The 13522-nt window shown below is 38.1% G+C and overlaps 1 protein-coding gene across 1 annotated transcript; it reads left to right on the forward strand.

The window, feature by feature from the left end:
• Positions 1-12591: 12591 nt before the first annotated feature.
• Positions 12592-13035, forward strand: LOC121439823 (60S ribosomal protein L23a-like). The gene is made up of 2 exons (XM_041640441.1): positions 12592-12842; positions 12951-13035. Exons 1-2 carry the CDS (start codon positions 12592-12594, stop codon positions 13033-13035), a joined length of 336 nt encoding a protein of 111 aa, XP_041496375.1.
• The last annotated feature ends 487 nt before the right edge of the window (positions 13036-13522 follow it).

Genomic DNA, 13522 nt, shown 5'->3' on the forward strand with positions numbered 1-13522 from the left:
CTTCACTGAGCTTCCCTCTTCCACAATGACTCTAGTTTGTGTGAAGTTGACATAAGAGTCAGTTGGCATAAGCGCAGACTCTGAATTGATTATTCCTTTAGTCTAGTTATGTCCAGAGCAAAGTGGCCTCATTTGCTTCCCAGCATTCTCCTCAGTGTTCCAGATTTCTTCCCCTCTAAACCTACTTTATCTAGACTCTCACTACTCTCACTATTTTCTTTTCCATTCTTTGTGATCCAGTAATAACACACACACACACACACACACACACACACACACACACACTGAAAAAGTGCCAGTTTCAATGGTTGCATTGGCAGAATGCAGGTTGGGATGGGTTGAGATTTGTCTTGCTCTGACATACTCAGCACACCTGAGAAAGACACAGTACAGTGGCACCTGCCTTCTTGTGGTTCCAGTGGCAACAGACAACCTAAAAGATTGAGTTGCCAATTATAGCCTCAAAGGATAATAGCATTTTTGTTATGTCTTACATCTTTGAACTCATAGAGGTTTTGAGAAATTTGTTCTGTGTTAAAGCACTTATAGTATTGCAAAATAACCTCAGTAAGCTCTGCGACCTCAGAGCAAGCTACTGAATATTTGTATCTATGAGCAAGGTACTATAAATCAGTTTAATAAAAATAGTTTATATGTACTGGACATTTTCTATGTGTTGAGCACCACGCAAAATGCCACATGTGAGCTATCCAAACATCATGGCTTCTACAGCAAATGGCTGCAGAAGGTGGATATTGTTAATAAATACTTTTTATAGAGGAGAAACTAAGTTACAGAAAAGATAACTGACCTGTTCAAAGCCATCTAATGAGCAAATGAGTAAACCATGGCTTTTTGGTAGTTTTTGAGACCTAGTTTAATTATATAGCTATGGCTGGCCTGGAACACTATATCTAGACCAGGCTGGCCTTGAACTTACAACAACTTTCCTGCCCCTACCTCCCAAGTGGTGGAAAATCATGGATTTTTGCACTACTAAGTAATACTTCATCCTAATATTCCCATTGCAGATAATAGAAGAGGAAAATATGCACAGACCATAGCTCACTCAACCCATCACCTTTTAGCTCTAGTTCAAAAGTTTAGTGACGTTGAAAAAAACTCCTTATGTCTTAGAAACAGTTTCTTCATCCAAATATTTTAGACAGCTTTCCTCATGCATCTCCCTTGGATTTGTAAGCAGAAGACATGAAAACATGCAGAGGAAGATTTGGCAAAAATGTAAAGTGTTATAACAAAGTATGATATGAAAAATTGCTTGCTGGGATTGTGTAAGACAACCAATTGCATGCTGCAGAACTAGACCTAACCCTACCTGCTTATATATTTGGGAAACTGTACACTGTACTGCCTAAATCAAACACTAGGTCAATCATTACCCTCAGTCCTCTCCATGGCTGTGCCAATCTTTAAGTACCAGCTGGCTTTTTTGAAGTCCCTATCTGCACCGTTAAGGTGAGCTCTCGGAAAATTTACAGCCTTTGGCATATCCTGATATCCCTATCAGGGAGCTCAGGAAATCCAAGGTGTGCCTTAAAAGATGACTCCAACTGGTTCCATCTTCTGGAGGAGGAAGAAGAAGAAGAAGAAGAAGAAGAAGAAGAAGAAGAAGAAGAAGAAGAAGAAGAAGAAGAAGAAGAAGAAGAGAGATCAACAGCAACAAAACATTGCATCCTACCTGTCACAGAAGTTGCAGTGCAGATTAAGTCAAGATAACACATCTGAAAGCACCTCGCACAGTGTCTGCTTCACAGTGTTTGTTCAAATGGTGGGGGTTCTTTGGTGAGTTAGCTTGTTACTCTTGAAGTGTGGACTACATGCAGAGGGGCAAAGAGGCAGCAGTGGGGGTGGGGCAGATGTTTTAGGAGGTTGAGATTCTTCCACCACACAGGGCTTAAAATTTATTGATTCCTTGAAATATAGGCAAGATCTCGAAACACAGCTGCCTCTATTTGCACAGGAAAGATTTATGCTTGAGTCATTGCCTGACTTCCTATGCAGGCTATTTCTGTTTCCCAGAAATGTTGGGAAGGGGTGGGCCCAAAGCTCAGTTAAAGACCTTTCTGTTCTTGTACCATTCACCTCCCTGATGTGCAAATGATTTAGCAGTCAAGCAGACAGGACTCTCTAAGTAAGGAATAACTTACATCTTTAGAGTACACATTAGGGACAAGAGAGAATAAAAGACCAGAAAGCAGTGGAGAAGACCAGTGCTCTCGGTCCGGGTAAAGTTCTTTTAAAAAAATATTTTCCCAAATTATGTATTCAATGTGTTCCCTGCCAGTTGGAGAATAATACGTAGGTATTAAAAGTAAGCAATACCAGCTGGGTGGTGCTGGATTTAATCTCAGCACTCTGGAGACAGAGTCATGCAGATCTTTGTGAGTTCAAGCCAGCCTAGTCTTCAAAGTGAGTTCCAGGACTGCTAAGGCTACACAGAGAAACCCGGTAACATGGTGGGCCTGCTTGTTTGTATCGGCGTAAATGAATGCAGACAGATTGTAATTATATATACAGCTTTAATGGGGAAATAGACTTACAGAACCACAGGTTCCCGTGGAGAACAGGAAAACAGAAGAGGCAGCGGGCTCACGCTGGCCAGATTTATATGTAAACATTAGCCCAGGTTGAACATGCCCCCTAAGGGGGTTGGGCTATCCCTACACTTGTTGGAGTTTCTGTCCTGCCCAGTTCCCATAGCCAGTATGTCCCAAAGAAAATCACACAGAGGTCTACATAAGTTATAAACTGATTGGGCCATTAACTCAGTGTTCGTATTATCTCTTATAACTTATATTAGCCCATTATTCTAGTATATGTTAGCCACATGGCTCAGTACCTTTTTCAGCCAGGCAGGTCACAAAACCCTGTAGCAAGAAACTGGAAAAAAAAGTTAGCAATGTCTTCTCCATTTTCCCTCCTCTGCAGAGTTAAGAATATTAACAACCTATATTTGAATCTTTTCATGAATTTTTCTGTGTACACACAAATATATACAGGCATGTATCAGATAGATCCATAGGGTACACTATTGTTTCTTCTAGGATGGGATTGGGATATGTTTGCTACTGATGTTAAACAGTATATCAATCACCTACCAGCATGCACATAGATGAAGATCTGCTTTATTCTTTTAAACAAATATACATTATCCATAATATGGCTATACCAGGATTCGTTTAACAATTTGTCAATTATTAAACAATGCAATAGGAAGTAAGAATGTAAGTGATAAGTTAACAAAAAACAGGAAGAACAGTGTGCCTTACTAAATAAGTTTATTTTGCAAAACTCTTGCTGATTAGTATGATTAAATATCAAAGACACAGAGGGACATGAATATTTGTTATACAATTTATTTCAGGAGTGTGGGGAGATGACTTAGTTGCTAAAGTGCTTGTCACACGATATGAAGCCATATGGATCCCCAGTACCCATGCAAAAGATGAATGTGCCATTAACAGCTTCATTCCCAGCAATGTTAGGGTGGGGCAGGAGAATCTCTAGGGTTTACTGTCCAGTCAGTCTACCCAAATCTGTGAACTGATAGTTCATTGAAAGATGCTCCTTTAAAAGAAAAAGTAGAGGGCTAGGGAGATGGCTCTGTAGGAAAGGTAATTGCCTCTGACATCTACATGTGTTTTGTGGTACATGTGAACATCATCAATAATAATAATAATAATAATAATAATAATAATACATTGAAAGCTAAAGTACAGTGATCTGTAGATACTGATGTAAACTTTTGACCTCCATGCACACACATACATAAATGAACATGTACATATACATATACTACACATAGAATTTGTTTAAAATTTTCATGAAAATATTAAAATGTTAACTTATAGTTTTATTTACCTAAGTTTTTGCCACAGTCCAATTCTTGGATTTATAAAATCTGTATTAAGTTACTTTATCTGTGTATGTTACATTATAGTTTTGTTTTCTTGCAGTGTTAGAGATTAAACCCATGGCCTTATACATTCTAGCCAAGTGTTTCACCATAGAACACAATTCTTTATGCCTTTTAAAGTACTTTCACAATCCAATTCTACTCTTATAGCAGCCTTGTATGATCAGGCTATTTGATATGATGATAAGAATTTTTCTTCTTATTTGACAACAGAGAGAAAGAATTTGTCTAAAAGTCATATATATATATATGTGTGTGTGTATGTATATATGTGGTTGCAAACAAAAATAATTTTTGTTGAGTTTGGGATTCATTATCCAGTGGGCTTTTTTCCTTCATTGGTGAAGAGAGTGTGTCATGAGAGCATGAGAGGCCAACCAGTTCCATTTCTAATTAAGCATTTGCTTGGGTCTCACTTGGTCTAATTTCACTTTTATTCTGGGCATATGGATGCACCTTTCCATGGCTGATTTAGCACCAGCTGAGCACCAGTAATGTGCTAGGTTGATCTAGAGAGCTAAATGTATTGGCATGTAATCTAAAACAGCTATTGCTGCGCATGGATGGAAAAGGCTACAAGAACATTTCTCCTCTTTAAGATTATTTTTTTATTTCCCTTAAGATGCCTGCAAGGAAATTTCTAGTTTCCAAACAGCAAAATGTAATAACTGGTCTCTGAGTAGTTCTGAAAATATGGCCTTTTAGTTTGACTAACTCTCAAATAGGGAGGCTTCCATTTATTTTCTTTTTCAGAATAGCAAACACAAAGCAGTTTCCTCTTCTGGTAAGTCAGAATTGCAACTCACTCAACATTGAGTGAGTCAAAGCATTTTAGAATGGTTTCTGTGAGCCTAATCATTTTCTCTATTAATTGAAATGCCCTCTTTAGAGAAGTAACCTCTCAATTCCTTCCTGCCAGGAACATTTAGTTACTCACTTGCCCTATTGGTCATACTCTATCTATATCTTCTGAAGTGTTTTAAAAATCTGACTGTTTCCAAGTCATTCTTCTGCCACAGGCCTTGCAACTTTAAAGAGCCCTAGCAAGGTCTCTGAAGATCTCTCTACATTCTTTTCTGTTTTTTAGTCCACCCTATTCATCTTGTAAGATGTATTTCTAAAAGGACATGTCATGGTCCTAGTGAATATTACAGATTTTCAGGGCCCCTTTTCTAATTTTATGTTATTTTTTTTCGATTTCAATCAACAGGAAAACTCCTTTTTCAAACAAAATATAAGCTGCTTAAGAGCCTAAAATGTAAACCAGAAGGAAGTAAACAGATCCCAGTTGAGATAAAGAGTCCAAAGGTTCTCTACCTTCCCATCTCCTTACTCCTTGAACAGCTGTTTGGGTTTATGCCACAGGCCGAAGATCTTTCCATAAAATACCTTTTTGGCATTCAAGATTATCTTAACGTCACTTTTCCTGTCCGATTATCTCTCAAAAGATCATTTGTTTCAAGAGTTTGGTCTTCTGTCTTCTCTATACAGCTTGTTCCCTTCCCACTACTTTGCTTTTGCCTATGCACCTCTGAGAGCCAAGCACACTGCCCCACTGCTAGGCACAAAGTTGGTCCACATTGCTATCAAGAAAGCTCCAGCAATCTGCTCACAAACCCCATCCAAATGCTTCATCTCCCAACAGAGTCATAGGTCGTATTGGTGGCACAGCCCAGAAAATGGTATTTCAAAACCGCCACTTTCTTGGAGACCTAATCCTGCCGCCTACCCAGGCCGAGCCACGGGCATGGTCTCGGCTCCTTACTCCCAACCCCAAATGGGCACACAAACACCTGAGCCGACAAATGCTCCTTAGCCAGAGTTTTCACTGGCGGCAGGGCCCAGGAAGCCTCGTTTTAAAATGGTGTGGCTTTTTTCTGCTGCTATTGCTGAGTCAGGAAAATCTCTCCGTGGCATGCCCCCGCAAACAGCAAAAACTCTTTTTTTTTTCTGTGTGTCTAGAATTAAGTTCTCTCGGTTTTAAAGTGGATTTAGTCCATCACATTGGGCCCCAAGTTGTTGCATGAGGAGGGTAGCCTTTTGTTTGTCTCGGCTGCCCTTCTAGCTTACACCCAAAATAGTCACACAGAAACTGTATTAATTTAAACACTGCCTGGTCTATTAGCTCTAACTTCTTTTTGGCTATTTTTTACATCTTAATTTAACCCATTCCTATTAATCTGTGTATTGCCATATGACTGTGGCTTACTGGCAAGATTCTAACCAATGTCTGTCTCAGGCAGGATATCATAGCCTCTGCCACTCTGCTCTTCTTCCAAGCATTCAGTTCTGTCCTCTCCATGTCTAATTAAGTTCTGCCCTATCAAAAGGCCAAGGCAGTTTCTCTATTCAACCAATGAAAGCAACACATAAACAAAAGGACCTCCTACACTATGTTTATTGTCAGAACTCTATGGAGTTTCAAGGTCCCTACCACTACCAAAAAGAATATGGCTGGCTATTTTAACACCATTTAAGTGTTTTGTGACAGGGCCTCTTAAAAGAGCTGCAAGGCTTTTGCAGCTAAAACTGAGTCAGGAAGCCTCTCTTAAATGAGACATGTTTGCCTCTAGCAAACAGAGCCCACCTGAGAAAATGCTGCTAAAAGAAGTCATGCTTAACTCTATTATTTTGTTGTCTAGAATTATTTACCAAACTCTCTTAGGTTTTAAGTGGATTCAGTTGTCCACATTGGTGCCATTCTGTTGTAAACAGGCTTCTGTGTTGCCCAGTCCTGTAGTCATTCAGCCCTAAAGAAATACACAAAGGTCTACATTAGTTATAAACTGGTTGGCCTGTTATCTCTGGCTTCTTATTAACTAATTTCTACATATTAACCAATAATTCTTTTCTGTATTAGCTATGTGGCATGGTACGTGTATCAGCAAGGCAGTCTCATCTTGCTTCCTCTGAGGCTGGGTGAAGACTACAGACTGTGCCTTTCCTCTTCCCAGAATTCTCCTGTTCTCATCACCCTGCTTCTACTTCCTGCCTGGTCATCTCACCTATACCTCCTGCCTGACAATGGGCCAATTAGTGTTTTATTAAAATACAAGTGGCACGGTATAGATTCAAGTGGGAAAATTGTGCCAGATATTGGGTAACATTAGTTTATAATATTACTAGTGTATTAACTGCCTGGATGAATAGTGCTAGGATAACTGAATATGTACATGAAAACCCAAGGAATGAACTTTGAAAGTTTACTTACTGAAAAGTGTGTGTATTTGTGTGTGAGGATGGTGTGTGTGTATGAGTGTGTGTGTGTGTGTGTGTGTGTGTGTGTGTGTGTGTGTGTGTGTGTTACATGTGCCTGAATACAAAGGGAAAGGTTGCAAGAAGTAAATTGGTTTTGTTACCAGGAGGATAATTAGATGTTTGCACTATCTCCAATAACAACCATTATTCCACACAGAATGCGGCATCAGAAATATGACCATTGCTTGCTAAACTCTTTTATGGTGTCTGTTCATTATCCATCTCACCTGTCCATAATCAGTTCTTCATCCATCGCAATTCTTCAGTATATAGTTATGATAAAGGAAAAAAAGGAAGGAAAAAGCCAGGAGTGGAGAAAGAGGGATGTGGTAGTTTGAATGTGATTGGCCCCAATGAGCTCAAAGGAGTGGTACTATAAGGAGGTGTGTCTTTGGTGGAGGAAGTGCATCACTTTGGGGGCAGGCTTTGAGGTCTCCTATGCTCAAACTATGCTCAGTGTTCACTTCCTGTTGCCTATGGGTAACAGCTTTGACAAAAATACCATTTACCAGGGTATGGGCATGGCGATTAGAAAAATAGTAAAGAGAACAATGACCCAAGTAAAAATAATAAAACAGAAACATAGGATAGTAGCAGGAGGGAGTTCCAGTGAATACTGAAATCATCCACGTTAAATTTCCAATTGTTTAAAATATCCCTGACCTCAAAGGGTAGGAGTAAAATAAAAGACTGCATTAACATTATACAAGGAAATGAACATACCAGTTGAAGGTTGTGGGCTATATTCTAGCTAAACATTCTGTTGCAAGAATAAGACAAGTAATGCTAACGCCCTAGACCAAAACATTCTGTTGGCAAACTACTCCCTGGGTAAAATCCAATGTTATCTCCTTAAGAGCTTAGCTGGATCCTTATACTTTTGTTTGGTGTAGAAACATCTACTACTCTATTCTTGAAATATAAGGGCTGAATATTAGCCACACCTTTTGATAATAACCTTGAAAGAGCAAACAAAGGTTGGACCTTTGTTTGAGGTAGAAACGTGCAATAACCTTGAAGGAACAGAAATAATTTCCAACTCTCTGACCTTTGGACAGGGTAGAATGGCAACAACTTTGAGCAAGCTGAAACCGTCTGATGTTCAGACAAGGTGGTAATAGTCTCACATTTTGGGGCCTCCACAATGGGTGAAGATGAAGGGCTCTTAGTTCCTTTTCCAGCACTTTATCTGCCTGCATGCCAACATGTCACACCATGGTGATAATGAACTAAACCTCTGAAAATGTAAGCCACCCCAATTAAATGTTTTTTCTTTATATGGGTTATTGTGGTCATGGTGTCTCTTCACAGCAATTGAATCCCTAACTAAGATGGGGAGGGGTTGCAGAAGGAAGTGGGAATAATCATGAAATGAATAAATCATCTGCTCTTTGAAATGTTAGAGATAAATGGGATTTTCAAACTTGATGCTTTATTTTAAAATTGATGTTGCTTTGCTAAATAATGTAAGCCTGACAAACATAGTAGCTCCTGTTTTTATCTGGAAGAAGTCTCAAGGGAAATTAGAAAATATTTTTACATAAATGAAAAAATATGAGAAAGCAAAACTTCAGTAAAAGCAGTGAAAAATATTATTAGCAGAGAAGCTTACATTAAACAAGAAAGTCAAAGCCTAAGTTTTCTCTTATAGAACTGAACAAAAAAGATAAAACTGGACTCATAGCTAGCAGAAGAAAAACAAGAAAGATTAAAGCAGAGATAAAATCAAAAAATAAAAAAGATAGAGAAAATGAACAAAACCAAGAGTTGGATCTTTGGAAAGGTCAACACAATGGCTTAACTTCAAGCTACACTAAATAAAATAGATGCCTCACCAAGCTAAAACCAGAAATGAAAAGGAGCATTACTAATAATGTTTCAGAAATAAAAATGATTATGGGAAAGTGCAACAGATAACAGCATGACATTTAGATAACCTAAATTAAGTGGAAAAAATTCCTTGAGATATATAATCTAGCAGTATTGAGTCATGAAGCATTGGGAGAATTCTCATAGAGCTTTAACTGTGAAAAGGTTTGGGGCAGCAACTCAAATGTAGCAATGAAGAAAAACTCAGGACCCAGTGTCTTCAATTAAAAAAATCAATTTCACCCTTATTTTTATTAGCATATACTAATTATACAATTATATGGATTTCATTTTAACATTTCATAATTGAGACATTGTATGTTGATCCTTTTTACTTTCCATGTTGCTTCTTCTTACATCCTCTTGGTCAATTCTGTTTCCATTTCCACATCCCAAATAGTCCCACTTTTATTTTCACTTCTTCATAAACTCTCTGTGTGAGAGAACAAAATACAATATTTGTAGTATTTTGATCAATATGAGAACCTCCGATTCCATCTATTTTCCTGTAAATGATAACATTCTATTTTTCTGATATCTATAAATATTTCAGAAAAACTAACAGCAATTCTCAAATTATTTTTAAAAATTGTAGGTGTGCCCTGGTACCAAACAAAGACACTACAACAGAACTACAGCCCAGTGTCTTTTATGAATATTGATGCAGCTGTCTTCAGTAGAATATTAACAAACAGAATTAAGTAGTGTATAAATAGATTATATGCTATATTTAAAAGGGAATTCCTTCTTGGAATGCAAGGGTAGTGAACATAGAAAAATCAATTAGTTTAATGTAGCTGGCTAACTTTATGTTAACTTGACACAAATTATTGTCATCTGAGAGGAGGAAACCTCAAATGAGAGAATGACTCCATAAGATCAGGCTGCAGGCACGCCTGTAGAACATGTTCTTAATTAATAATTGATGTGGGAGGGTTTGTCCCAATGTGGGTGGTAAAACCCCTGGAATGTTTGTGCTGGGTTCTATAAAAATGCAGGCTGAGCAAGCCATGATGAACATGCCAGTAAGTAGCACCACTCTATGGCCTCTGTGTCAGCTCCTGCCTCCAGGTTCCTGTCCTGTTTGAGTTTCTTCCCTGACGTCCTTCAGTGATGAAGTATAGTGAGGAAGCATAAGCCAAATAAACCCTTTCCTCCCAAACTTGCTTTTGGTAATGGTGTTTTATCTCAGCAATAGCAACCCTGACTGAGATAGCTAGCTACAATAACAGAACCAAGACATAAAATCACAAAACCATCTCAAGTGAAAGGCATTTTATACAAGTCAACATTATTTAATGATAATAAAAAATACGCAAGAAAATAGAAATAGAGAGGAAATACTTCAACCTGTTAAAAGAGTATAAGGGAAAAAAACTCATTTTACATACAGCTTAATGTTTTATGTTCAAACAGAGATGTTGCAAAATGTCTAAGAAATAATTCATCCAAATTACAGAGTATGAAATCACAGAAAAATTCTTTGTATTTGTATACATTGGCTAATGGATTAGGAGCAAGAAATTCTTGTGCCCTCTGGCCCAGCATTATGACTATCAATCGGTATTGAAATATATCTCCAAAAGTCTGAATAAACAACAAAACTTCAAAAAAACCTTTAAATTGAATCGTGAGGGCCACAGAAATGGCTGAGTGATTTAGAGCACTGGATGCTCTTCCAGAGAACCTGAGTTCTACTCTCAGCACCTACATGGTGTCTCACAACCACCTGTAATTTTAGTATCAAATGATACATCATTCTCTTCTGACTTGACATGGGTACCTAAACATACATGCAGCAAAAGTCCTATACACATAAAATAAATAAAAAAAATTAAAAATATAAGTATCATATCATCTAGGAGTTTTGTACCTGTGTAGAGAACACTCCAAATTGAAAGAATGAACTTGATGAAGTATTTATGTATCCATGTTCATGGCAGCATTATTCACAATAGGCAAAAGTTAGCATCAATCCAAGTGTTTGTCAATGCACGAATGGATTAAGAAAGTATAAAGAGGAAAAAGTATTAGTCCTAGCAGAGGTACATCAATCTTTGTGAATTTTAGGTCATCCAGAACTCATAGTGACACTGCTTAAAAATAAGTAAATGATTAATTTAAAAATTAAAATAGTATGTGTTATACAATACAATGGATGATTATCTTTCTTCATACCATCCTAAGGGAGCAAATTCCTTAGGGCAGTATGAGGAAACAAAAAAGGATACCAACTACATGATTCTATTTATAAAAGGTTGTTTCAGGCATCAAATTCATGAAATAGAAAATAGAACGATAGTTTCTAGAAGTGGGGATAGGAGAGAATGGTAGAATGTTGTGATTAATGTAGAGTTTCACTTGGATAAGATTTAAGTGTTCTAGAGATAGATAGAGGTGTGACTGGTAATGTGATTATATTTAACATCACACAATTATTTACTTGAAAATTATTGAAATGGTAAAGTTATGTTGTGTATATTTTATAACAATAAACAAATAATTTCTAGATATTCAAGTGGCAATTTGAATAGTCAAGGAAAATGATCATATAATAAAGAAATATTAGAGTAAAATTCTGTTCCTTGGTAAAGGTAAACCATATGTTAATACACATATTAATAAAACTGCATGGGGATGGCAGTGAGATAGCTTAGCCTTATAACTTTTGACTTGTGTTCAGTTCCTGGAACCCACAAAAGTGGGATGCAGTGACTCATATCTGTGGTCACAGAATTTCTTCAGTGAACTGAGGCACAGGGAGAAGAGTCACTCAGAAGCTCACATACCAGCTCTCCTGGAGTGCAGATAGGCAGATGCAATGAGAGACTTGCTTTCACAAAGTGGAAAAAGAAAACCCACTCCTGAAATTTCTTCTGTGATCTGCACGTATCCCCCTCTACACAATAATAAATTAATTAATTAATTAATAGAAATAAGTAAATAAATAAAATTAAAATGATAGTACATAAAATCAAAAAGTTCCATTGGTAATGAATATATTAAAATTATAAACACTTTACAAAAACCTTCTAACTAATATCTCATTTAATCCATACAACAACGTATTGGAAAGCTACAATTACTGTCCTGTTTTAGTAATCAAATCTCTCTCTCCCTTTGAATAGATAACAGTCATTCATCAAAGAGAAACCTATAGGCTGGGTACATTCTCCAAATCTGTATGTATTATGAGGATAGAAGAGATAAAAGGCAACAAATTTTAATGCCAAAGCCCCAGAAAGGACCATTTTTTATAAGTTTGGCAACTGAATGGCAGAGGCGCATCCTATGCCATAAGTACCTCAAAGAAACAGGATATGTGATGGCTTGTAGAAAGCAGTGAAAGCGCTAACAGATGTGGGAATTGATCTGGACCCTGCCCAATGAGGTTCTCTGGACTTTATATAAATAATGAAATATATAGCCTGCTTTAGAAGACTTTCAAAATCTGGAATAAATTTGAAGTCCTAGAATCTTTGCTTCAAAATGGCCAATGAGGAGAGTAGGCCACCCTTTTCGTCAAGATGGCGCCGAAAGCGAAGAAGGAAGCTCCTGCCCCTCCCAAAGCTGAAGCTAAAGCGAAGGCCTTGAGAGTCAAGAAGGCAGTGCTGAAAGGCGTCCACAGCCACAAAAAGAAGAAGATCTGCACATCGCCCACCTTTTGGCGTCCCAAGACCCTGCGGCTACGAAGGCAGCCTAAATACCCCCGGAAGAGCGCGCCCAGGAGGAACAAGCTTGACCACTGTGCCATCATCAAATTCCCCCTGACCACCGAGTCAGCCATGAAGAAGATAGAAGACGACAACACACTTGTGTTCATTGTGGACATCAAGGCCAACAAGCACCAGATCAAAGATGTGGCCAAAGTCAACACCCTCATAAGGCCCGATGGAGAGAAGAAGGCGTATGTTCAGTTGGCTCCTGATTATGATGCTCTGGATGTTGCCAACAAGATTGGAATCATCTAAACTGAGCCCAGCCGGCTAATTCTAAATATACACTTTTTCACCATAAATAAAAAAAAACAAAAAACAAAATGGCCAGTGAGAGAGGAACCCTTCTGGGTATATGGGAAAAGATGGAAGGTGGGGGGAATAAGGAGAAGGAGGAGAAGAAAGATGATGCCTACAGGATAATTGAGCTATAAGGTAGTAACACCAATACTTCATGATATTTCTGGAAGAAACTACCTTTAAATACGTCTGTTTTTATTTCCCTGTAGCCTCAAGAACATGGTACACACATGGTCCTATAAGCAGTTAGTGAAGGCCATCCTCTGGGTTCAGAAGGAAAGCTGCAGCTTTCTCTGGGAGGTGTAGCAACTTGACTGTACACAGCTGCATTGATTCAACTCTCCCACCCATAGTGGACTAATGCCAATTTGAGGGATTCGGCCACAGTTTCTTCTCAACTGTCCAGCTGTGCTTGCCTAGAGGCCTGGCTTAATGGTGCTAT

The sequence above is a fragment of the Microtus oregoni genome, unplaced genomic scaffold (genome assembly GCF_018167655.1).
Source record: "Microtus oregoni isolate MIOR12 unplaced genomic scaffold, Mior012 000063F_ref0000156, whole genome shotgun sequence".
Classification (NCBI taxonomy): Eukaryota; Metazoa; Chordata; class Mammalia; order Rodentia; family Cricetidae; genus Microtus; species Microtus oregoni.